We start from the raw sequence: 25696 nt of genomic DNA, 5'->3' as shown, positions 1-25696 counted from the left end.
GCACTAATTAGAAGATATAGAGTCGAAAATGCGTGTTTGTGAATATGCGTGAGGGTTCGCTGTGTTATACTCGAGTCCGCAGGTTGGTTAAGCCGAAAAGGATCAATGCGGATCAATCCTCCCTGAGGGAAACTAGATACGTTACTGGAGAGAATGCGATTATGACGGAGGCGACGCGTCGGCGGGTCGTCGGCACGCGTCAATGAGCCGATCCGCAGTCGCGCGCGCGTATCGTTCCGAATCGGCACGTTTTACGTCGCGCGAGAGTGTCGTTGTCGCGAGGTGAGTGAAGGGGGGGGGGGAGACAAGAGACAAATTTGTCTCGCGAATCCCGCGGCCTTGGCAGATCGCGTCGGCAAATACGCGCGCAATTAGAAAAGAGGAGGAGCGAATGTGGAAATTCCAGAAAGAGGAGCGGCAGCAGAAATTTTTTTGATTGACGAGAGCGTGAAAGAAAAGGAAGGAGCCGGAGATACCGCTACCGCTTGACGGCCTCGTCGTCGATTCGGCAAAAGTCACGGACGCGAGATAAGGATCCCGCGAGTGCGTTTCGCTCGATTGTATTGGAGCGGCATGAAGTGTTTCGGCGCTGAAGGTCGTTGCGTACACGCGTGATCCGACTGACTGTGACTACCCTGGCTCCGAAGCCGCGCGAAAAGAACGCGCGGGCGTTCGGTCCGCCCGTACGCGCGTGCGTGCGTGCGTGCGTGCGTGTGCGTGCCGTACATCGGATCGTTCCCAGAATTGCAAATGAGGTCTTTCGCCGAGGTCTCGATGAACTCGATTCTCGCGTAGCTGAAGCTGCCAAGGGAAATCTCATCAAATTAAAGGCGCGTCACAGTGCACAACAAAAATATATATATATATGTATATATCTTTCAAAAAAAAAATTGTTAAAATATATGGACATTCTCGCGTTCTAAATTAGATCTTACGAGACGCAACGAACACGCGGAAGATCAAGAGCGATCGTAAAGTGCGAGCGTGTAAGAAAAAAAACAAAAAAAAAAAAAAACGGATTCTGAAATAAAAACATTTAAGTGATACGTGGAGACGAAGATAATGAAAGCAGTGTGAGGAATGTGAAATATCGCGTGCCGATAATAAGAGATCGCGAGTTGGTGATCGGCGCAAAAGACAGGCCCGAATTTTCGGACGGAGTGCTTGTGTCGCGAGTGAAGGCCGCGTGAAATGCGCGTTACTTTGACACCCCGGATTCGACGAATTCGAGAGCGAGTTTTGACGAGTTTTTGTCGCAAAACGCAATCCTGTCGCGACGCAATTTTACGATCTCCATGGATTCGACATCCCGAGGATAAACCTGCGGTAATTAATTATCCTATTACATTACGTGAAGCAATATTTTTTAATCACTTTTCTTTCCAACGTAACTTTTCAATATCTACGAACAGATACATCGGTTCGTGCAAGAACTATTGAATTAATTACGTAAACAATACTTTTTTTTTTTCGAATATACATTTATAAAAAGAGAAAAGAATTTTCTATAAAATCGTCAGATTTTTTATATATAAATTTAGAGAAACGTTCACAAACAAATCATTTTTTTCAAATCTTTTTATATTTTTTTTTTTCTTTTATATTTGTATGTAAAATTGTGCGAAAATATTCCAATATTAGATGGGTCTACGAATAAATGAAAAGTTATTCTACAAAATAAAATAAAAATTCTAGTTTCTTGAAAAGAATTTGCTCTATATAAATCATAGCTTCATTAATTTACTTATCATTATTTACCACTCTTTTGAATTAGAATTTGTTTAAAATAAATTCTCAAGATGAAATGTCAGTCTCTGTGAGATCATTGATTTTTAAAGACTAAAATTATATAAGATATCAAAGAATAAGATTTTCTTATCTGTTTGCGTCTTTCAAGTTTTATTCTTGGAAAACACTTCTCATTATCCATCGTTTATCACTCTATAATCGTTGATGAGAGAAAGAGAAATAGATTTGAAGCCTTAGGACGTTGCTTTTTTTATTGCGAGAAAGAGAGAGAGAGAGAGAGAGAGAGAGAGAGAGAGAGAGAGAGAGAGAAACTTCATTGCACTTGTACAATAAAAACTTTGTTATGCAGTATTTTTATACACTTGTGAATTATGTATGCGTATGTTGTGTGTGTGCGTGTGCGTGCGCGTGCGCGTGTGCGTGTGCGCGCGCGTGTGTGTGTGTGTGTGTGTGTATAGTCGCGTGTCCGATGCAGGCGAGAATTAACTCTTGTTATCAAATTAATACACTATTACTTGGAAGTCTGGAAATTTTCTAATAATTGCGGATGCGTTTATTTCTTGTTACTTCCGATCACATATTTATTTCTAATTATAGATGCATGAACAGACGTCAAATAATACTTCGCCGGGGAATAGGGAATTAATTAGATTCTTAAAATTTTAGATTATATTTTACAAAATATACACAATTTGTTCAAATTTTATAATTTTATAATTAATATTTTTTATTTATTTTATGCTTTAATTGATTTCTTTTTTTATTTTATATCAATGTGTGCGTTTCATATAAAGACTAAATAAATCAATAATTTCTTAGATTTTTTCCAATTTGTTTTAATCAAGAGAAAGATAAATTTGCTAATTATAATATCTTTTGTTAGAATTCTGTACGCTTTATAATTCAGTATGCTTTTTATAAACAGATGTTTAATTCACTAGTATAAGGATTCTATTATTAGAAAAATTTGTTAATCGAATATTCGTTCAAGATCTTGGTCTTCTAATCTTTGATCAATGCAAATTTTCACAGCGAATTTAAAGTAATAAAAACAACAAACGGATTGATTTGAATTATCAACGGAAAGATATAATCACATATTGAGTTACTTAAAATGTTTATAATTTTTTTATTTTATATATTTTATAAGAAAAAGATTAGAAAACTTGTTCAGCAATTCAATGTTATATTAACATATAAATCATGATAATCTTATATAACAAAGAAAAAACTATTTAATTAATATTACCTAATATTATGCCTAATATTTCTATTCTTTTTTCAAAAGTTTCATGTTTTATAGAAATAGAAAAAGTCTTAAATTAGTTTTATAATACAAGCTATTACAATATATAAAACACATATACATACTATATATATATATATATATATATATATATATATATATATATATATATAGCATTAAACTATCTATTCATAATAATATAAATTTTAAAACAATTTGAGCACAGTTGGAAATTTGTTTTCTTATTGAAATATGCGGTTAAAATTTTGATATTAAATATTTAATACATTTATGAGTTAATTTAACATATTGCTATTGTGTTAATTAAGCCCGAATGTTAAATCATTAAAATAACTGGAAAAAAGTATAAAAATAACATAATGTGCACTTATTTTTAATTTTACATAATGAATATATTCCGTATTATTAGTGACAGAATTTATCTGTTAAAATTTACAGAAAAAAAATGTTGATTTTATTCTACAATAGAAGTGAGAGTGATTACAGATCGTCATTTTTTCAGGTTAATTTTATCATTAAAAATATGTTAATTTTACCCAAAATTTATTTAAAATTATTATAAAGTTTACATTTATTTTCCATGCAATATATATTCATTTTGAGTCAAATTTTTTTTAACTGTAAAGAAATTGTTAGCTGTAAGTGGTTGCAACTAATTAACAACTTATCACGCATCTAATGAGCATTATTCATCGATGTGACATTCGTCTGTTAAATAATGATAATACAATTTTTATTGTCTCGGGGACATAGGTTATCGTATAATTTTTAACGTACTCTACAATACGATTGTATAAATACCATCTTAGCGCTGCGCGCGATGTTACAAGGCTTTCCACATTTTTTTTAACGATAAACATTATTTTAACTACCGCGTAAGCTACTTGATATAGTAAAAATTTATGCAAGAATGTATTACGTGTTGTTTTCCTTTTTTTTTTGCATCAAAAATACGATGCGCGATGTTAATGAACGAGCGTTATCGAACGATAAAAACTATCAAATAATATAATAACAAAAAAAACAAAAAAAAAAACAAAACATAGTCCAAGATATCAATACGCATAATGGAAGCATTTATATTTATTAGTAGCGCTAAGTTGTTCGATAAATACTTTTGCGACGGCAACTATGGCGTAAAAAAGAAAAAAAGACAGAACTTGTGTATGTGTAATTTTGACGCGAAGAAAAAAGAGCAACGCAATTTTAAAAATATTTGAAAAAATTTTATTACATTTTTATTATTAATTCTTGTTAAATAAACTGTGCCAAAAAAAAAAACAAATCATACCGTCGTATTGTTTTCTATAATAAAATATCATGAATGTTTTTCAGATGATAATATTTTTAGATTAATTTATATGGTATTGTTTAAGCAATTTTAAGAAAGCTTAAATCATATTAAATATTTTATTTTATTGATTAAAAATTTCAATAATTATAAAAATGAATTAGACCCGATGAAAACATTATGTAAATAAATATTAAAATTGACTTATAAATAAATAAATATTATAATTAATTTATAAATAAATAAATAAATAAATACATAAAATTAAAAATATTTTTTAATGAATCTTTTACATGATTTTTATAATTAATAATATTCGTAAAATGAATATTAATTAATTTAATAGAATTTTATACTATAATCTATGAAATTTGCGGCAATTTATTTCACAGATTCAAACAGAGTTTCCGAAACCAAAAGGGATTATTAATTAACGAGGAAACATATGAAGACGATCTCTAATCAGGACTGCACAAAACTAGGAAAAACCCACAGTTAACATGGCGAATCCCGGTCATATCACGCTGATCCGAATCGAGGAGCATGCGTTGCAACGCAATACGATTCCGGACAGTTCATCCGTGAGTTCTCTGGAGGAGGGTTACGGATCGGCCGAAGATATATCCACCAGCCCGGATACGTCGTGTCGCTCGAGTGCGGACGCGGACAAGAGCTTTGATCTCGAGGAGGATTTTCGCAAGAAATTGACCAAGTTCGAGGACATAATCGAGAAAATCGAGAATCTGCGTTTCACGCACGACGAGGACGACGACAACAAGGAGAATGCTAATGAGAACGTCGATAGATCGACGCGTCGCATTAACAGCGAGAACAATGTGGACAATGTAGAGTATCGGGACACCTGCAAATCGCGAGCGAATAGTCAGTTGGATAACGAAGACATAAACAACAACGAGGATTGTGACAACGTCACGATCGATGACAACGAGGACTGCCTGCCGCTCAACATCCGCGAGGATGTCGAGGAACGTCGACGTTTGTCTCTGGACGATCGTAATTCCTTGGGTGGCGATTTCCTGGAGGCCAAACAAGAACGACGACAGAAGCACAAGGATTCCAATGACTCCAATCTGATCCAACGGGGACCGATCAAGCCCGATTACCAACCCCTGCGGGCCGGCCATCCTTATTCCATGGTGAGCTGTTTGTCACGTGTCAACAACAGCGTGGACGTGGACTATGATAAGACCGCCGAACAGATTTTGAGGAACAAAGATTACAGCGAGAAACTCAATCCCTGTTTGGATCAACTATCGAATTCAAATTGCCGAAATAATCAGTCATCGATTGGAGCAATAGTCGCGGGTCTGGCGATGGATCCTTGGATCGGAGAGAATGGCAATGATATCTTTCACAGTGGAGATCCCAATGACGTAAGTCTATTAAATTGCCATTGAGACTATGTAGTAATACGACGTACGATAACGTTTCTGCGAGATTGTGCACGGTTCTCACTTAAGATTATCGTTACATCACAGAAGCTCGAATATTGAGGCGTATTTTTTCTTCCAGATAAAGTTATATAGAAATCACAAAATCGCAAAAGAATTAATTATGTTTATTTTTTTATTAATATGGGATATTTTGATAATAATTATATTTGCGATTTAATATCATGTAAAAACAAATTAAATTGATTAATCTGCATTATATATCAAATTTGATACTTAATAACTATTATTATTTTTAATTATCAATTTTTCTTTATGCAAACAAAAAACTTTGTGACTTTACAAATCTTAGAAATGAAAAAAAAAAAAAAAAGTTAATAATTATAAAAATTGTTTCCTTATATATATATATCAATCGATTATGTATATCATGCGATTACATAATTTAATCGATCGATGAAGGAAAGCACAAAATACGACGTAGAAAAATTTCTTTTCTACTTATTATTAGTTAAACGAGAAAGGATTTATCTTATTTCAGACCGCGACACTTCCCTCTATAATCGTCAACGAGCCGGGAGAGGAGTCCTTGATGGACATTCTGTCGCGGGACGGCTTTCAAGCGGCGATACTCTCAGACGCCGGTAGCTACTCGACTTCATCGCCGAGAAGCGCGAAAACCTGGTCCGATTCACCGGCGAGCAGCTACAACTACGTCGTCTCGAGGTCAAATAGTCGGGCGTCGAGTCGCGCCCAGTCACCTGGTTCGGCGACGAACTCGGAATCGCCGCAGATGCACGTCAACGTCATCGGCAGCCCGCTCGGTTCACCGCAGGTAAGCCCCCGGCAGGATGCCCGATAATCCGCATAAATGCATGAAGAGCGACTCGCGCACAAACAGCGCTTGGAATAAGTAAAGCCGCGGCGCATAACGAAGTACGATCCGCCGAAAAAATTTGATATTAAATAACGATCGTCGTATCCTAAATCGCGATCTCGATTGAGCGAGTAAGTAAAGCCGCAAGAATCATTTTTTACAGACTTTGAATTTATTCATTGTAGTAGATCGGTATCAAACTGGCGCGATTTATCTCAAAACCTGGTGATTTCGATATTTTTGTAGACGATATTTTTATTATACATTCAAATTGTATCTTTCACGATGTTATCTGTACAAATTTCACTTCCGTTTGTATATCTCTGATCGTTTCTCATTTGATTAAGCTGTTTGATAAAATAATATCATTTTTTTCAGACATATGTTTTTATGGCTCTTCGTAAAATATCTTTCAGACATCTTAGAACATTCTATTGTCAAATATTAAATTCATTATATGTAATGTGGAAAAAAAGAAGCGTTATAAAAAAAAGTTTGAATGTTTAAAACTTCGCAACCGATACGTCGCTCCGTTCTATCCATAAAACATTTTATCACAGTTCCACGGAGGCTCGTAAAATATTCGAACAATTATCTGACAACTTGTATAAATTTATTTTGCATTTGCTGATTTGTCACGCGCCTTTTATCGTGTTAAACAAATGTAAAATAAATCCATTTGATGACAGGTGGTTTTAATTAATCGGACGTCTGTCTTGCGTTCAGGTCGCCTCGTCTTATCGAGTGCCGCAGGCTTTGCTGTCCTCCTCGTCCTCGTCTTCTAATCAATCCTACAGCGATGTATCCAGCCCGTCGAATTATCAGACACCCCTGAATTATCAGCTCGAGGAACAGCTCGGCGAGACGCTGTCCGATTGGAGGGGCACCTACGATTCCTCGGGGACCATCATTAACAGTAGCGATACCATCGACTGCGCGTTGCTGCAGCTAGTTGAGCAGGTCATAGAGGAGGACAAGCAACGCAAAGAGTCGCTGAAGGAGCCACAGATAGCCTTGAACGCTCCGTGTTTCTCATCGAGCTACAACGATCGGTGCATTCCTTCGGTACGAGGAACATTGGAGAACAATCTGGAGCGAGAGTGTCTCGCGAGCGACGCGCAAAAGAGCGAGAAGCCGACCTGTTTGAACGTACTTAACGTAAACCCCATCAGCAACCTTATGTCGGTTTACACGAACAAACAGAGCACCAGCGGAGGCACGCTCGTGAATTGCGCGGTTGATGGGTCCCAAGTAAGTCCCAGTCTGAAAAGATATTACGAGACGAGCGTAAAGAACCCTCAGGTCGACGTGACGACGTGTCACAATACTTTGCACAATATCACCCTAAATGATAACGAGAAATCTGTGAAGATGATCGAGCAAAACGCGCCTCAGGAGAAGTACGGAATGTTTCGTGCCGTATCCAACGGAGAGAAAAGATACAACCAGGCATCGTCGACATTGGTACCTAATAATTATCAGATACCACCGATGGTCTTCTCCTCATTTGTATCCAATCGTCCACAGAGGTAAGTTTGACGAAATTTCCGGGCTGTAAAAATATTTATAATTCTGAGAAGCGAAGAAGTGACGGCAAAACAATTCGTGAATTAACGATGTGTAAAAAAATATGTAAAAAATACTTCTTAAGTATATAAATACAAATTAAAAATTTCTTGCAGAATTTGAATAAAATAATTCTATTAAAGTAAAGTCTCTTTTTTTCTCGGGAAAACGATCAAAATATGTTCCAAAATATGCTCCACATTTTTCTAGACACAACTTCATTAGTTGATGCGATGCGATGCAAAAAATGATGGATTGACTATTATATTTAAGTCTACTGATAATGGCAAATTTTTTTGAGGGAAGAATACAGGGACTAATTATAAATTGGAAGTAGTAATATCTTTAAACTCTCTCACATTACATACGAATAAATAAATGTTCTTTTTAATCGATTTTTCAAGATAATTTTAATTTGCATGAAAGCTATAATTTTTATATTGCGCCTGTTAAAATATGTATTATAATTATCGTAGCTCTCACATGAATATGATAAAAGAGATATGATAAAAAATGTGGTTGATTCGGTTTGTTGCGACAGAAACTCGAATCGAGGCATATTACCATGGCCTTCGTTAAACTTACCATCTGTAAGAGCGAGCGAGAGATTAAAGGAAGGATTGCATCCTAAGGAAGTGGAAAGAGCCATGAGTAATCTCCTGAAGAAGTCCGTAAAGGAACTAGCGGCCGCGGATGAAGACGGCGATACGTAAGTGTGACTCGTTTCATTTTCTATGTAATGTATTAATAAATCGCATATGTGTAACAAAAATATACACACGTTTATACATATATTTAAATATAATTTAATTGATATCATCGAATATATTATTTTTATGTAATCAATAAAAAAATTAATCCTGTCATTTAAACATAATGCAATTTAATTATTAAAGTCAAAATTTTTCTTTTAATCTCAATTTTAATTTTAATTTTGCAATAAATTTTTTATTTAAGTCGTATTTCAAGTTTTTATCTTAAGAATCTTACAAGATATTTAAAAAAATAAATAACAAAATAATAAATAAACGAATATTTGATTTACTAGCTTTTAATTCATCACGTCATATTGTCGTTATATGCGTATTATATAAATAATAGGGCTTTGATGTGCCTGGTGGGCAATCCGGAAGAATTAACAAGGAAGAAAGCGTATCTGGCACCGTTGGTCGAGAGATTGGGCAACATGCCGGGCGCTCTATCAATGGTGAATAATCGTGGCGAAGACGCTTTGTACTTGGCCGCTATGAATTGTCCGGAAATGCCGTACGTCAGCGGATATCTGGCCGCAACGATGTTGCAGAAAGGGCTCGATATCAATCAAAGATTAAGTCCCTTACATGTGAGTTTTCTCACATATTTCTCACATATATCTGATTTTTTATCCATAGACGAGACTCGTTTTTACAGAGTGGTTCGTTAATCGCATTCATATGCGGCTATTCTCGTTTTAATCGAGCGTATATTCAATCTTCATACATGAAAAAAGTTTTCTTATTGCTAAAATAATAATCTCACGGTTATTTCTTAATAAATACATATTTTCAAATGACTAACTATATACAATCATATTAAAAAAACCACCTAAAAGTTCAGACACATTTTTGTCTTAATTTTTAAATCTGGGTATTTGAAAATATGACAATCTGTCTTAATCATCAAAATCTTTTTCCTGAAAGTGTGTCTATAAGAAAAATTCAGACACTGTTTAAAAATTCAGTCTTTAATCATTTCTTACAGTAATTAATTGCAATATATTCTTGAAAAAGAGGAGCAAATATTATTAAATGTGGTTAAGGCTGTAATTTTAAAGATAATTTTATGCATTTTATGCAAACAAATTTTCCGATGCTATTATCATTTTTTTTTTTATTTTAGGGTGACACGCTGATACACTCTGTCGCGGCGCGAGGCGATTCACACGGGGAGGTCCTGGCGGAGTTGTTAACGTTGAAGACGCTTGAAGGCAATTCCGTTTTTAATCTCTCCAACTGCAATTACGACGGTTAGTTAAGCATAGAAACGAGATTAAAAAGGACGATCGAGATTGCCAATCTGAGATAAACGGGATGAGAACGCGCGTTGTGTATCGTTCCAGGTAAAACCGCTCTTCACTTAGCGGTTGAAGCGCACGATCCTACCGGACGGGGTATCAAGTCCTTGGTCACAACGCGTCTGCTCTTGGAGAACGGCGCGGATCTCAAAGTCAAAGAGAACAAGTGCGGTGACACCGCTTTACACATGGCGGCTTCATTGAGTTGCGATCCTGCGCTTGTCAAGGTAATTTACCCGAAGAGGGATTTACCTTTTAAAATTCACGGAAACGTTATCGCGTATCGCGGGCTATTGCATTGTGATAACGTGATATTTATCTGCGCTGTTCTGGAATTACGAAGAAACCATCTTCAACTATCGATATATAAAGAGTTTTTGATTCTCTTATACCAAACTGTTTCGATATACAAAGATAATGAAGTTTTTAAAAAATTTTGAAATTTTGAAAATTTCGAGAGTTTCCCGCATTGATTTTTTGACAAGCGTAAACATTTTAAGCGAACCGTATCTTAACGTGAAACATAATTTGTAGCTTAATTGTAATTGAAACTGAGTTATAATGTGTTCAAATGAGACATTATTCATTCTGAATCTTTTTTTTTTTTCATGACTGACAATGAATAGTGGAAAGAATCTATTAATCAGAAATGGCTATAGAGAGCAGCAATAATTCTTTCACTCTTATTTATCTAGAAGTTTGCATGATAACCTCGTGACATGAACTCCATTATGTCGATATTGGATTATCAGTTGCAGTATTTAACAATTACAAAACAATACCGCGTTATGTGTCTGGCGTTAATGAAAAATCAATGGTGATCATCTGAGTGCTTTCTCGTATTTATATAACACATACGATAATTGTTTCTATTTCTTGAGAAAAGAAATATATCTATTGAAGCATCATTCTTTATCTCTCTCACACATAAAAGGCATTTATTTAACTAAATTCAATAATTCAATTCTATAATGAACATAATACACTCAGAGTATTAAATCAATTGTTGATTAAAAAAAGATATAAAATACGAAGAATGCCAAAAGTGTATTTTAAATATTTTTTAAAATATTATTTTCTTAAAGAAATTCCTTAAAAAATACTTTTAAAAGATAAATTTTTTTTTATAACTTCTAGAAAGAAATTCAATCCGGGGAGAGATTAAATTTTTGTATTATACGCGCGATGCGCGATTTATCGTGATAGTTTTTGTTCACGGGAATTACCCGCAGGATTTTCTCGCGTTCAACAGGTACTACTGTGCAAGGCCACTTCGAGGATGGTGAACGAGACCAATTACATGTGCAACACGCCACTGCATATGGTCGCGGCGGTTTCAAATGCCGTGACTTTGGAGAAGCAGAAGGAAGTCTGCCGGCTCCTGATACAAGCCGGTGGTCAGACCAATGTACAGAATCGACAGGGAAAGACGCCACTGGCTCTCGTGTCGCCGGAAAGGAAGGAGGCTATCAAGAAAATATTCTACAAGAAATTATGATGAGAAATCATGATTGATAGATACGGGAATAGAGTTCGATTGGACTCTACATTAAGACTGATCTCTAGAAGTGTTCGAGAAAGCCAAGGATTTAAACTCCATAAAGATTTTTCGTTCACGTACGCAATGGATACATTATGGATTCGCGACACGTTCATTGCGAGAAAACTCTCAGGACTGTGACTCAAACTAAGAGAAAAAATATTACCGACGAGATGTAACATTGTTGAAATTGTTACAGCCCAAATATTTGAGTTGCGAGTCTAATAAGGAAGGTGCAATTTACAATACGGGTGATTTCATATTCGCCATTAATCTAAACGCGAGTGTGTATAATATTTTTTTCTTTTTTTATAAATTTTCTCTCTTTCTCTTTCTTTCTTTTCTTTTCTTCTTTCTTTAGTCTTCACATTGGAATTAAAATTTCAATGTACTAATATATATCTTTAATATAGATAATGAAGATAGATTTAATATAAAGAGACTAAAAATAATTAAACACAGATATTCTATGCTAGACGAAATATCCTAGTGTTTTGTTTAAGAATTTTGTACAGTTAAGATATGATAAATAAGATTATCGTCTTAAGTCGTTATAATTGCGTACTGCAAACATTGCATTTCGATAATGTTTAAACTTTCTATAATTAACAGAAGCATTTCTAACAGTTAAATGATTTTTAAATACATACAATTTTAATCCAATATCTCATTTATCTAATCCATCGCGTGATATCGATCGCGTTTTTTTTGTTTGATTGGCTTGAGTTTTTATAATTTACAGTTTGAGTGCACAAAAGTATATTCCCTTTAATTGCTCAAAATTGTTATATAATAAATATATAATGAATATAATAACAGAAATATTGAACCGCGATATTTGCAAAACGCAATAATTCTACACTCTAATATTCAGCACTGATAAATAATGTCTTTCTTTTTTATTAACATATACATTTTTTCTATTGATATTTTTTTTTGTTTTGTAAGGTAATAATGTTTATATACATATATTAATTTTAGCCAATCAAACGCTCGCATATGTATATAGTGAATCTTGTGGCACACATACACACACGTACATATTCCATGAAAAAGCGATTATACATTTTCCCCAACTGTCCATCAACTTGTCATTTAATAATAAGAAACATATCAAGGTCTCGATTAAGAAATGTTTCCTCCAGTTGTCTCTTTTTCAATATTGTGCAATTTATTCAGAAATGCACATAGAATAGCAAATAAGACATAAAATTATCGGATGAATCATAAATATTGTTACCACATGAGAAAGAGAAGAGGGAGAAGGAATAATTGTTAAGATGCTAGCTTTGTAAACGTATTTGGTTTACAGATTGAAAGGTTGATATCAACGTGTCTCTATTGCACTGCATTTATAATAGATGATAAGTGAGATGTAATAAGTGCGGTACGTTGCAAAAGCATTGACGTGCGTCGATTCTGAAGAAACATGCGTATGTATATCGTGTTGCATTAACATAAACGTATATGTAAATCGAATACATTTTTACATGATAAACCGCTTGGTATTCCCATCTCTCCCACACTGCGAACGAACGATGTAATTTGCTATAATTATTTATTACATCGAATCACAGCACAAACGAATCTAAAGAGTTGATTTCTATTTTTATATCGGATATAATACATCAAATCTTTACTCACTGGTTTAACACAATTTCGATAACTATATGGCAATGCAAAATTTGATGAATATTTGTAACTTTCTGTTTGCTACAAAAAATCTTAGAACGTAATAACTTCTCGTTTTCGAATTAAGAACATTATTATTTATATATATGTATCATAGAAAATAAGAAATTTTCATATAATATATTTTTATGGAATATAAATAATAATGGAATATATCAATATCATATTTGTCACATAAGAATTAAATTATAAAATTGAAAATAATCTTGTATATTATGAAAAATTAAGTAATCTAAATATTTTTTTAAATTGATATTAAATCCCCTCTTTCCTAAATTAATTATAAACTATAAACTTATTTAAACAACACGCACAAATCTTGCCTTATTAAATTAATGAGCTTATTAAAATTGCAATATAACTTATAATGATTTCAATCGAATGCATTTTTGATCAAAAATAAATGCAAAAGCGAAGGAGAAATTTTGTTTCTTTTTTTACAATCTTATTCTCTCAAAAGATCCAATTTAATCCTTATTAAATGGTTCTCTTAACCCCTTGACATACAATGACGTCTGAGAGACGTCATTCATTTTATGTGCCATTGTAGACTTTGACGTCTCCGAGACGTCAAAAACTGTCTTCGGCGAACATCGCGTTTCACACATTACAGAATTATTAAATTATTATTTTATAGTATTACTTAATTATTGTACATTATCAGTATATATCAATCATATTGAAAGTTATGTAAATTTGAAAATAAAACGTTCTGTTTCTAAGCTTATACATGAGTGTCCAGTTGAGCAAAATTAAATGATATTCTTTGGACGCGTCGACGCGCATTTTATTTGTATGTCAAGGGGTTAATTATATACAATATAAAAAAGGATCCTCAAATTCAGTACTTAATAATCAATTCGCTGTTTCTCTTATCTAATGTAGATTAATATGATTATCAATCTCAATATCTCAAGATAATAAATTAAGTTTATTTATGAAGAAACAACGGTTGTCATTTCTCGAGTTTCTTTTTCTTCGCATCTACATTATACATGTATAATAATCTAGTATGAGGAATCGCAAATTAGTATAAATTAAGTAATTTGTAATTTAATTAGCCGCAGTATTATTTTCGTTGAAAAAAAAATTGATTCTAAAAATTTGTCAGAATATATACCGCTCGTCAAAATATATCGTCAAAATTATAATTGTAAATTATGGAATATTTACACAAAGGCACAAAGACCGTTGTAGTAGCATTAATATCAGAATAATATTATTATCACAAAGCAGTGAATACATCATACACGGAATTCTCCGATAATCTCTGCTAGCTTGACCGCGTTTTTCCGGCTTTCCATTTTCCGGTTCCCATCACATTATGTAAATACGTTCTGGTATTGTCAAAGAGCAATGTAGCAAATACAGACACCGAATCTACCATATATGATCTACCGGAATATATTTACTTCACAACACGTTGCGCTACACGCATGTCAGTCACCATAAAAGAGCGGCGCGAAAGAGCTGTCCATCTTAATCACGCGCTCAACCGTGGATCCATCCGTCGAATGGTGTGCGACCCTTTGAAATAGATATTGCTCGCTTTCGTGCACCTCTTGATTTTCAGAGCATCGAGAGATTCGCTATATTTTATTCGCTTCCCAAAGCGCAAGAGATCCGACGAGAGCTAATCCTAAATCTGTCCGGGTAGTGCCAAGTTTCTACGACAGGAATTTAGCGATAAACAAAGTCTTTTCAACAAAAATCTTAACGAAGAGAGAAAAGTTATCTTCGCATCGTGAGAAACCAAAAAGTTCTAAAGTATGGTGAGAGCATTTTTTTTGTTTTGTTTGTTCTAAAGACAAATATATTGAAACTTTTGTGATGATTTAAAATATTCACTCTAAAATTTTTATTTTTTTCAAATTCGGTACATACTTCTCTTAAAAGAAAGTCAAGTCTCAATTTAAAAATTAAAAAAAACATTATTTGACTTAACATTATTCGAATCTAATAAAGCAATCGTCGAAATTATCACAAGTCAAATTTTTCAAGAAAACACTAAAAGAAAGACTCGTGACTATTCCAGACTAAAAAAAAAAAGGAAAGAGAGAACATCTCATGCTTCTCGATTTTATATTAACTGTAAAATATTTCGGAATTCATAATTAATTATCAATATTGAATCATATGTCTACGAGTCAGACTAGCGATTATTTATTACCTATTCGAAGGAAAAACCTATTCTTTTCACGGGACTTATTCAAAGTCCGTCGCACGTACTCCTTTGTTAATTGGAAAGCGACGTATATGGAGCATTTTCCTTTCTAATTCCAGTGCAAACATAATCGGCGATGGTGAGATTTTATATATGCAAGTGATATACGGTGAATATGGAAACGATTCAGCTCATCGCAATATTCATCGCGGCGATATTGTCCGTTGCGGCTGTGAATAATATCAGCGAACAATGCCAGGTTCACAATGAAAAGTGGATTATGTGTAGTTGCGTCGGAAACGAGGTACGATTTAATCGCATCCCCGCGCAAAATCGCACCATAAATACTATGACAAACATAAATTATATTTTTCTACACTCATATCGAAAACTCCAAAATTATATTCTCTCGCTTCTTTCAAATCAATTTATAATATATTGATTGCATGTTTTTTTATAATTTACATTTACAATAAATCGTATAGTTTTGATGGCTTCGGGAAAGATTTGAGATACTTCTAAACAAATTATGAAAATTTTTTTGAAAAAGCCGTAAAAAATAACAACAATCCACGTGTTCCGCCAAATAATGCATTAATATATTATTCTCTATATGGATTCTCTATATGATCTTTAATAAAACAGATCGCCAAATTCTGTCAAATGTATTCTTGAATTAAGTTCTTGAATTAAGTTACTTGATCGTTTTTTTTTTTGTTTTTTTTTTCAATATTTGATAGCTTTCGAACTATTTCAGACGATTTTAGCGATGAAAGTGGATGATCGAATATAGACTAATCGAATTCTTGATTTTTTTTTCAGGAATTTCTATTGCCAGAGGAATATAATTACAGGAATGTTACCAGTATATCTGTCACGGGTTGCGTTTCAGCGAATCTTCATTACTCGAGTCTACCGGAAGCGAAAGATCTCGAAGAGATGATAGTTCAAAATATCAGCGGTCGTCTGGATTTCGATGTCTTCATTACATCAAACAGGATGAAGCTACTAAAATTATCGAATATTGGTCGGATACCGATGATTGCGAGGCACACGTTCGTAAATCTCGTAGCGATTGAAACTTTCCAGATCACGGATGCAATCATCGATAAATTTGAGGAAGATTTCAACTTCATCAATGTGTCGCATTTTATTATAACGAATGTCACGATCGAGCGTATCGACAAACTGAATGTCTCTGAAAAGGGCACGAAGTTAAGTATTATCAACAGCGAGTTACGAAATGTCGCGACATCCTTAAACTTCGCCAGCTTTTTGTTTATCGAAATCATTGGTTCCAAATTCGAACTGCAGAAACCGGGTCTGGTGTCCATTCAGGGCGACATGGCGATCGTGAAGAACAGTGTTTTCACAAACGTAAGCATGAATCTAGTAGCGAAGAAAGCCATCACAATAAACGGCATTTGTGCGGTCGGCAAGAGTACCCTAAGACTCGCGTCCAGGTATATCAACAGCACTGACAATCGGCTACCGAACGAGATCGCTTATCCAAGGGACAACAATCAGAAACCGGAATTCTTCACAAATCGTAATAATACGGTCTGCAAGGCAGGCAATTGCAAATGCCCGAAAAGCAACGGACAAACTCCATGTCATCCGATCATTCCCACATTCATTCTTGGCTGCTCGTTAATGTCGTTGTTATTGAGAGGCTTCCAATAATTATATTTCATAATTTGTAAAAAGAAAATCGAATCGATGTGGCACTCATATAATGATTCCGAAAGGAGCATCTAAATTTTAGGTTTCGAATTGTTTTATATGGATTGCACAATTGCAATGTAATTATTCGATTTTTTAACAATTTGCAGAAAAAAATCTGAAAATTTTGAATTCTCGATTAAATTGCTCTTCCTGCATTAAACACCAGTTTAGTTTAAATTTTAAATCTATCAGAAAACTAATAATCAGGACAGATTCCAGAATCAAACTTAGAGACTCTCATCCAATTACTATATATACATCTCTAAAAAGATTGGGACTTTTCTCATATGAATAAAAAATAAAAACAATTAAATAAAATGAAAATCCAAAAAATCAATAATATACGTTAGGGAATCATTCATAGCACCTTTATATATAAAATATCAAATGAAAAAAAATCCTTTTAAACAAAATGTCTAATACAATTTTTCAGGTAAAGCGCATAAAGCTCTGTTTTTTACAACAAACAATACTAATATAAAATTCTATTTCTATACTAATGCACAAACATATTTCAAACAATTGTGAGTGCTTTCCTGTATATAAGTTACAAATAAATTACAATGTTAGTTACGTTAAATGTTCAAATCCGTGTTCCATCCACTTGCTTCAATCTGTAAATCAATGGCACTTTGATGTAACTCGAGAGCTTGTTTTAGATTATTGATCTCTTCCAGCATTTGTCTATTGTTTTCTTCCAAGCGACAAATAGTTTGCTTATACGAAGTCAATTCCTTCTCATGATTTGTTTGCATCATTTGTAAAACTTTGTCTTTTGGCACAAAGGTTCCTGTGTAAACAAAACAATTACAATACACATTTTCTCGAATCATATAACACATATTTATGATAACCTTCATGTTATCATGAAATGTGCTTTTGTATACACTCATAGAATAACATAGTTATAGAAAAAAATATATAATATTAATATTCTACAGAAAGTAAATAAAGTAAAAATAAAAAAAGCCATATTCAACAATAAGACAGTAGTATAAAAACATGGAATGTTTACTAACCAACAGACTTGTGTAACTGTTCCTGCAGTTTCTCGCTGTTCCGCATAATTCTTCTTATTTCATGCTCATGTTGAATATCTTTTGATTGAGTTTGTTTCTTTAGTTTTCGTATCTATAAATCAAATATTTAATTTCAATATTTGTAAATTATTTAAATTATTAGCTTGTATTCTACATAAAGTCTAGACTTGTGCCACCCTCCACTACATACTTCTGTATATTACCTCTTCTTTTTCATGCTTTAAATCACGTGATACATTCTCACATTGAGTCTTAAGTCTTCTTTCTCTCTCCTGTACTTCGCACAATTCTTGCTCCTTCTTTTGCACATCTTCTTTCAACCGCTTTACATGATTCTGTTTTAATACATTTATAATTAGATGTTAAAACTTTTAAACAAAGTATACATTATTTTCATGCTTACCAATTATTTTTCTATGCAGCATGAAATAATACAATGTATGTTCACTATATATTTATATTTTAAAGGCATAAAACAAACTCACCTTAAGATTAATATTATCGTTAACAGTCCTGTGATTCGATTCGGTTAAGTTGTCATGTAATCGCATTAGAGATCTATATTTGTGTATCAACTTCCAAGTAGCGTTTATCATTTTTATTAATAACTTCTTGAATGATTCTGAAACTTGCAGATCATTCTGTTTGGTTAATAATGAAATATTAAATGATTCAAATTCCTATAAAATTAAATATTGATTAATATTCACATATACTTATACACTTTTCAATAAAATTATCAAAAATGTTTTATTACTTCATTTATTATACATAAAGACTGCTCTAAATTATTCTCTGTACAGAATAGATGAATCTCTTCGCCATTAAAATTGCTTTGTTTGGCAAAAATACTTCTCAGATCCCTTTTTGGGCAAGTGCCATTGAAGATTGTACTCATATTTGTCTATGTGTGAATCTGTTAAAATAAAAATGGAATTTTTATTAAACATTCTTTTATATAAGATTATTGATATAATACATCAATTCATATCTTCATCTTTAAAACATTTATAAAATCTTTTATCTGTACAAATTGTACGATATGTATATTATATCTATATCCAACATATTTTTCAAATAAATTGTGAAGAAAATAAATTTTAAATGAAAATTAAATTACATAATCCAAATATAATTCAGTGATCTACAACAAAATCTTGACACTGTAAGCTTTGTCCTTTTTCCCTCCACTATGATAGGATCTTATCTCGAATACTGTAATATATTTGTCAGAAAATATTATTTATCCTGTTTAGAGCAATCTTGTTTTATTGTTAGCTCCAAAATATACAATGAAAAAAACAGAGGGCAATTTAATCTAAGCACTTTTGAAGGTCATTAAAATTATAAAGAAAATATCAGGCCAATCAAACATCTCTCTGGCCTGGTTACACTTTAAAGCGTACCGCATTGGCCAATCATAGCCATTCCTCCAAAGAATGGAACGGCTTTTGGCCAGGCATTTAAATAACTTACGAAAAGACGTGATCGTTCTCATTATTCTCTAATTATTTTTTCATTTGTTTAATTATTTCTTATACATAATTAGGCTTGTTCTTTATTGTTGGACTGGCTACGCTAGTAGTATCAGTTCAGAATTTTCTTTTTCTCTCCACATTTGAAGGAAGAAGATAAACTCTGAGTGCAGCCAGTTCATTTACAAAGAGCAGAGAGCAGACCAATTATCCATGGGCAGATTGTGGACTCTTGCAGCCGATCACATATTAAAATAATCCACGCTATATGTATTGGCGCGCTCGTGAAGTTTATGATTATTTATAACCGTTTTGAAAGTGATAACTCGTGATAATAACTTGAGATTGGCATAAAAAACAGCACGCATGTACGCGTTCTTCGAAGTTTTTGTACATTTAATTTCGTTGGCCGATGATTTTTTCATAAAATGAATTTTGCTGTAGAAAATACTAGGCCTAGCATAATGTATACACCGCGGACACCACAAATGCGAGAACGACAAAGATTTAATTTAAGTACTAAACTAGATGACGAAGAGATCGATATTTCAGGTTTGGAAGGTACATAATTCGCTATATTTTATATTTGAAAAAAAGAAAACTAAAATAAAAATTTAATAGCTAATAAAATTGCAATTTCGCAACTTCTTTTTGACAATTAATTTTTAAAATATTTCAATGTGTGGATCATGGACAATTTTCTGTGCTTGATATATTCTGTCACAAATATTTCCAACATTTAATTTTATGTATTTAAATGTTTTTACAATTTTTTATATTGTTTCAAATGTTATAAATAAATAAAGTTTACAGATTTATTAGGACAAACCTGGAATATTTATGCTGTATCTGCTTTATTTGATCTTCGACAAGATGATATTCACTTTAAACTATATTCAAAAAGACTAAGAGAAGAAATCGCAAGCACTTTATCACATGAAGATGTATCTTACGATGCAAAGTTTTCTGTTATCGAAAATATTGTGCCTAGACCAAATCATGAAAATAATCCAGCAATTAAAGTTAATAGAGAAACATCATATCTTACTTAAATATATGTATTTTATTTGAGGAATAATAAGATTTGATAATTTATTTGAAATTTGGTTTTTAGATTGAAGTTTTAGCCAAAATTAATGAGACCGAAAAAGAGAAATCTCTTTATCAAGGGATATTATTATCCTGGAGAATAACACAGGCAGAATCAAATATAAAAAATCTCATACGATTACCTCTTTTGTTATGCCGTGGTACTAGTACTTGTATAGATGCAGTACATGCTACAATTACTCGTATGTTTGATTGCTTGATAATTGCATTACCAGCCAAAGAGCATGATTTAAATTGGCTCATTCCTATTATAATTATGACTAACAAAGAGCAGCCTGCAGTTTCTGGTGAAGTTCAAATGGTGTATACAGTACCAGAATTACCAGTTACAGATACTATTACAGTTAAATTTCAAGCTGCAGATCTAAGGAAGATATTATCAGCGTATGTATACAGTATTAATATTTATTTATATCAAAACAGCTAAGATTATTTGTAGTATACATTTTATATTATTTTATATATTTATAATTTACAGCATTATTACAAACCAAAACGATGAGATTAATGTATTCCTTAACCGTGAACACATAGAAATATTTTTTGAAGTCTTACATAAGCAAATGTTAATAATTGGAGGTTTGAAATTAGGATTATGTACACTGCATAGGATTAATCTGCCTGGAATAACTATAATGGAGAATAAAGTGAGTTGTATATACACACACACACACACACACACACACACACACATCATATATATATATATATATATATATATTATTTTTTCTCATTTCATATTGCAATCATTTTATTTTTTTGGAATATATTTATTATACTTGATAATTACATAGTCTGTAATATATCCTTTTCGTATTTTTGTTTTTAGATGAAGATAGTGAATCTAGAAATTATGGATAATGTATTATTGTATTTAAATGAAAAAGCTTTTGATATATTTCATACAGTGCATATTGATATTTGAATTTTCTTCTTTTATATTGTTCTATGATACAAATAATATATAATTCAAATGCAATAGTATCATGATTCTTGCATTTACATTTGTTTATAGTTATTTACATTTTGTTTATAGCTATTGCTATGGTTATTAACTTATTTTTTCTAAACACACGTACTTTATTTTAGAATAAAAAAAAGATTATATATATATAAAAATAAGTCATACCTTATTTAATTATAAAAATTAAATTAAATTAAATATTATTCTTATATTTATGTTCTTCCTTAATCATAATCATAATTTTATGTTAAGCAACATTTTCTATCTCCATCTGTAAAAGTAAAAAAAAAAAATTATAAAGAAGCAAATAATCAAATTCAATATTCATTATATAAAAATATAAAAACTTACAAAATTCTTCACAATTCTTTTTTTATCGTTGCTCTTCTTGGCATTTATATTTTCCATATAATGTTCAAAATTTAAATAATCATTTGGTTTCTCATCGAGTGGTGAAGGTACAAATATTCCAAGTACTTCAGATAACATAAAAGGTTTTAACCATGTCACAAGTGGAGTATATCCAAAATTATAATGTGCATTGCGATGATAAAACAAGAATCCATCTATGCAATTTAAGTCAAGATCAAGTTGTGTCAAAGCAGAACTTAAATCTGAGTTACAATTAATATTTTGTAGAGATAAAATGGGATATTTATTTGTATTAGCTTCAGCTTCTTTGAATTCTTTAATTTCACGGATTTTGTTGTTGATCCAGTATAACCTGAATTCAGCCTAAAATTTATTTAATTATTTTTTATAAGGCAGTTGATATAAATTTTTAAAATATATATGTGTACAAAATATTATGTGTATATTTATATGTTACCTCACAGTTTGTGAATGGTAATATACCCCAGTACAATACATCCAATATATAATAGATTTGTTGATTCTTTACCCATATACAGTCTACAATTGCAGAATGATGCATATCTGCATCAGAATTTCCACCTGGAAGTGCTGAAGGAAAGGTATTACATAGCACCCCTGTTCTAGAATATGCCTTTGTTATACCCTAATTTAAATTAAAATCATTATATTATTTCATATTTGAAATATATATAAAGATTTATCTTAAATAAATACAAATAGAGAAAGATCAATACTTGTCCTGAAACTAGTCTAGTTCGTTTCCCTATTGGACATGGAACCATAAACCAACTTTCAGAAAAATCTTGTGGTACATCTATCATCCACTCTGACAACATCATTCGATTTCTCTTTTTATATCTTTGTGGGTATCTAGACTGTGAAGAATATTCTTCCACATCCATAGACTCTTCATCTTTTAATTCAGAGAAATATATCTCTTGAAATATACCTCGTGCAATATTGAATGCTTCATTTCTGTATCTATAAAGAGCATCACATATTATGTAATAAAAGTAGAAGTCAAACTTAAGTGCAAATAGGATATGCAATTAACTATAAAAATTGTTAATATTTGTAAAAAGACTAAAAAATATTGAACATTTAGTTTAATCTAATACTCCTTTCAATGACTAAAAAGATTAAATTGATTATTAAATTGCATTTTTCTTTATATTGTAAAATTTTATATAATACATATTCTATATATATAATATCATAAATATATTAATCTGAATAAAATATTAATGGAAATTTAATAAAATAATTATATAAAAAAAAACTGCAATATATTATACATACTTCTTTTGATATTCTAACAACAGTTTACGTCTTTCTTCTTGATGTGATTTCGCGTCAAATTCAAGTTTGATATTATCTTTTTTGATCCGATTTTTATAAAACCCCCGACGTATAGTTTCTCTCGTATCACAATCAGTTTTGTTATTTAATACTTCAGTTGTCATTTTCTCACAATCTGTAAAATATATAAAATTTAATGAGAATTACTTCTTATTTTGACAGCACAAATAAAAAATTACTATAAAAAAATTTGTATTTATATATTTTTATAAAAGCATTTTAATAATTATTTTATTCCAGAAAATCAATTGGTTAATAGAAACAAAATATTAAATAAATATAGATTATGATGATTTCAAATTATTATTTATATTATTATTTTATAATAAATTTAATATCGTTTCAGATATTGATTATAAATGAAAATTCGTCAATAACTTACAGTATATAATTAAAAAAAAAACAATATATATTTAATATCTATTCTCCTGCAAAATTTTTATTTTCAAATTCCATATTACATTATCGTTTAATCATATACACAATACTTTTTTATAATTTTTTGTTTCTTATTCATTACACTGTGTGAACAGATCATACATATACTTATACGTAAACGTCTTTTTCTTTTTCGGATAGAGCAGCTGGGACGAAATATACATGCGTAAACGTAAATACGACTTACATTTTACATTAGTTGCGTTCCGTTTCACGCATAGAGCGCATAGATCGCTTGGAAATCTATAGTATATGTCACGTGAACTATAGATTTTCAGGCGATCTATGCGCTCAATGCATGAAACGGAACGCATTTATTGTGTGAATAGACTAACCTAATAAGAACCCGACTGAACATGTGATTGGACATGCGAGTTGATCACGAATGTCATTGGTCATTGCGCAGACGAATGAAGAAGAAGAAAGGGACTACATATTTTTTCTCATTTGAATCTGATAAAACGTTTACGCATCTATATAGTGTACATTTTCAATGACTATTTCACGTATATATTCATTTTCTCATTGATATTTATTATTTGTGATTTTTTTTCTGTAGTGGAAGAGGAAGAATCAGATTGCTCGGATAATTGAAATTATATTATTATTATTGCTTTTTTAATTATTTGCAAATTTTACGTGTGTGAAGTGACAAACATGCCAACATATGAAATGCCGCTTATGATACGTGTCATGAAAAAGGTATTTTATATTATAATATATACTAGGTTATGCTTTATAAAGCATTGCTCTAATTACATCAATAATCAAATTTATTATCTTTTATATGAACAACATCAGATTTTTCTGTATAACTTCTTCATTAGAAAGTTATTATTATGAATTTGATACATATATTTTGTAGCCGGAACTGATAGCAACTTTAAAGAGAGCAACCACAACGATATTTAATACTGGGGGTTTTTTAAGAAAAATTGAGAATTGGGGAGTAAAACCATTTCCATGCAAAGTGAGAGCTCATGGACATATTTATAAAGAAGCAAAGTAAGATTATACTTACAATATTATTAATTAGTTGTGAGTAAAGCATATAACTAATAACATAAAGCATATAACTAATGATATAACTTTGCATCTAAATTGGAACATACCAAATGCAATTGATTATTTTTTATTTTTAGCCATTTTCTTATTCATTTTGATATACCTCCAAAAGAAATGGAAAAAATTTTAGATCAATATAACAGAGATGTTGATATCGTTAAATTGAAAATATTTAAAAAAAATGAACCTATTAAAAAAGATTGTACGTTCCATGAGGAAATGTTACCACCACCATACAGGTATATACTTGTTTTTCGTAATTTACAATATAACTTATATATGTACAGATATATCTTAATTAATCTATTTTATTTATGTAGGCCTAGTGTCCAGAAATTAGTGGAGCTGGCAAAGAAGAGGCACGATAATAAATATGCATTTAAATATAATAGTGGATTAAACTATTATCCTTTTAATAAATAAGTATAGGTTCTTTTTTTGTTGTACATAATATTATTTGTTTCAAAATAAAATATATCAAAAAATTGAAAATATATTAAACATTTTATTTGAAAAGAGAATTAGTTGATTTAA

At 31.7% G+C, this 25696-nt stretch overlaps 6 protein-coding genes across 10 annotated transcripts; 4 read left to right on the top strand and 2 right to left on the bottom strand.

Annotated features, from left to right (window-relative positions):
• Positions 1-231: 231 nt before the first annotated feature.
• LOC126849959 (uncharacterized) lies at positions 232-13797 on the top strand. The gene is made up of 9 exons (XM_050592441.1): positions 232-1326; positions 4700-5701; positions 6261-6554; positions 7323-8125; positions 8704-8871; positions 9264-9504; positions 10041-10167; positions 10261-10442; positions 11468-13797. The coding sequence occupies exons 2-9, from the start codon at positions 4808-4810 to the stop codon at positions 11711-11713; spliced, it is 2955 nt and encodes a 984-aa protein (XP_050448398.1). The 5' UTR covers positions 232-1326; positions 4700-4807; the 3' UTR covers positions 11714-13797.
• Positions 13798-14243: 446 nt separating this feature from the next.
• On the top strand, positions 14244-17540 carry LOC126850037 (uncharacterized). The gene is made up of 3 exons (XM_050592640.1): positions 14244-15219; positions 15731-15915; positions 16434-17540. The coding sequence occupies exons 2-3, from the start codon at positions 15787-15789 to the stop codon at positions 17292-17294; spliced, it is 990 nt and encodes a 329-aa protein (XP_050448597.1). The 5' UTR covers positions 14244-15219; positions 15731-15786; the 3' UTR covers positions 17295-17540.
• A 308-nt stretch (positions 17541-17848) lies between these two features.
• Positions 17849-19972, bottom strand: LOC126850048 (afadin- and alpha-actinin-binding protein A-like). Of its 2 annotated transcripts, none has more exons than XM_050592658.1 (6): positions 19853-19972; positions 19134-19292; positions 18862-19056; positions 18580-18711; positions 18356-18467; positions 17849-18126 (listed from the first exon to the last, which is right to left on the bottom strand). In XM_050592658.1, exons 2-6 carry the CDS (start codon positions 19272-19274, stop codon positions 17912-17914), a joined length of 795 nt encoding a protein of 264 aa, XP_050448615.1. In that variant the 5' UTR covers positions 19275-19292; positions 19853-19972; the 3' UTR covers positions 17849-17911. The 2 variants fall into 2 exon arrangements, with proteins under 2 accessions (XP_050448615.1, XP_050448614.1); XM_050592657.1 differs by lacking the exon at positions 19853-19972 and adding an exon at positions 19497-19743.
• A 28-nt stretch (positions 19973-20000) lies between these two features.
• On the top strand, positions 20001-21928 carry LOC126850038 (centromere protein L-like). Of its 4 annotated transcripts, none has more exons than XM_050592644.1 (6): positions 20001-20219; positions 20296-20412; positions 20658-20873; positions 20966-21345; positions 21440-21608; positions 21791-21928. In XM_050592644.1, exons 2-6 carry the CDS (start codon positions 20380-20382, stop codon positions 21884-21886), a joined length of 894 nt encoding a protein of 297 aa, XP_050448601.1. In that variant the 5' UTR covers positions 20001-20219; positions 20296-20379; the 3' UTR covers positions 21887-21928. The 4 variants fall into 4 exon arrangements, with proteins under 4 accessions (XP_050448601.1, XP_050448600.1, XP_050448599.1 ...); XM_050592642.1 differs by having other exon boundaries at positions 20002-20219; positions 20665-20873; XM_050592643.1 differs by having other exon boundaries at positions 20001-20412.
• Positions 21929-22047: 119 nt separating this feature from the next.
• Positions 22048-24326, bottom strand: LOC126850034 (snurportin-1). The gene is made up of 6 exons (XM_050592636.1): positions 24285-24326; positions 23600-23774; positions 23035-23281; positions 22755-22943; positions 22277-22660; positions 22048-22196 (listed from the first exon to the last, which is right to left on the bottom strand). Exons 2-6 carry the CDS (start codon positions 23761-23763, stop codon positions 22173-22175), a joined length of 1008 nt encoding a protein of 335 aa, XP_050448593.1. The 5' UTR covers positions 23764-23774; positions 24285-24326; the 3' UTR covers positions 22048-22172.
• A 241-nt stretch (positions 24327-24567) lies between these two features.
• Positions 24568-25654, top strand: LOC126850064 (probable 28S ribosomal protein S6, mitochondrial). The gene is made up of 4 exons (XM_050592687.1): positions 24568-24799; positions 24963-25102; positions 25240-25401; positions 25483-25654. Exons 1-4 carry the CDS (start codon positions 24755-24757, stop codon positions 25583-25585), a joined length of 450 nt encoding a protein of 149 aa, XP_050448644.1. The 5' UTR covers positions 24568-24754; the 3' UTR covers positions 25586-25654.
• Positions 25655-25696: the final 42 nt, after the last annotated feature.

This window comes from Cataglyphis hispanica, chromosome 5, assembly GCF_021464435.1.
Source record: "Cataglyphis hispanica isolate Lineage 1 chromosome 5, ULB_Chis1_1.0, whole genome shotgun sequence".
Taxonomy (NCBI): Eukaryota; Metazoa; Arthropoda; class Insecta; order Hymenoptera; family Formicidae; genus Cataglyphis; species Cataglyphis hispanica.
The sequence above is the reverse complement of the archived record's forward strand: the minus strand, read 5'-3'. Positions and strand labels throughout refer to the sequence as shown.

Coding starts and splice junctions, on each gene's coding strand:
- LOC126849959 (XM_050592441.1), top strand. CDS start 4,808: ATGGCGAATCCCGGTCATATCACGCTGATCCGAATCGAGGAGCATGCG. Junction 5,702..6,260: donor ACAGTGGAGATCCCAATGAC/GTAAGTCTATTA, acceptor ATCTTATTTCAG/ACCGCGACACTTCCCTCTAT. Junction 8,872..9,263: donor GCGGATGAAGACGGCGATAC/GTAAGTGTGACT, acceptor TATAAATAATAG/GGCTTTGATGTGCCTGGTGG.
- LOC126850037 (XM_050592640.1), top strand. CDS start 15,787: ATGGAAACGATTCAGCTCATCGCAATATTCATCGCGGCGATATTGTCC. Junction 15,916..16,433: donor GTAGTTGCGTCGGAAACGAG/GTACGATTTAAT, acceptor TTTTTTTTTCAG/GAATTTCTATTGCCAGAGGA.
- LOC126850048 (XM_050592658.1), bottom strand. CDS start 19,274: ATGAGTACAATCTTCAATGGCACTTGCCCAAAAAGGGATCTGAGAAGT. Junction 18,712..18,861: donor ACGATAATATTAATCTTAAG/GTGAGTTTGTTT, acceptor GTATTAAAACAG/AATCATGTAAAGCGGTTGAA. Junction 18,127..18,355: donor ACAGTTACACAAGTCTGTTG/GTTAGTAAACAT, acceptor TTGTTTACACAG/GAACCTTTGTGCCAAAAGAC.
- LOC126850038 (XM_050592641.1), top strand. CDS start 20,280: ATGAATTTTGCTGTAGAAAATACTAGGCCTAGCATAATGTATACACCG. Junction 20,874..20,965: donor AAAATAATCCAGCAATTAAA/GTTAATAGAGAA, acceptor TTTGGTTTTTAG/ATTGAAGTTTTAGCCAAAAT. Junction 21,609..21,790: donor TAACTATAATGGAGAATAAA/GTGAGTTGTATA, acceptor TTTTGTTTTTAG/ATGAAGATAGTGAATCTAGA.
- LOC126850034 (XM_050592636.1), bottom strand. CDS start 23,763: ATGACAACTGAAGTATTAAATAACAAAACTGATTGTGATACGAGAGAA. Junction 23,282..23,599: donor TTGTTAGAATATCAAAAGAA/GTATGTATAATA, acceptor TGCTCTTTATAG/ATACAGAAATGAAGCATTCA. Junction 22,944..23,034: donor CTAGACTAGTTTCAGGACAA/GTATTGATCTTT, acceptor AATTTAAATTAG/GGTATAACAAAGGCATATTC.
- LOC126850064 (XM_050592687.1), top strand. CDS start 24,755: ATGCCAACATATGAAATGCCGCTTATGATACGTGTCATGAAAAAG. Junction 24,800..24,962: donor TGATACGTGTCATGAAAAAG/GTATTTTATATT, acceptor TATATTTTGTAG/CCGGAACTGATAGCAACTTT. Junction 25,103..25,239: donor CATATTTATAAAGAAGCAAA/GTAAGATTATAC, acceptor TTTTATTTTTAG/CCATTTTCTTATTCATTTTG.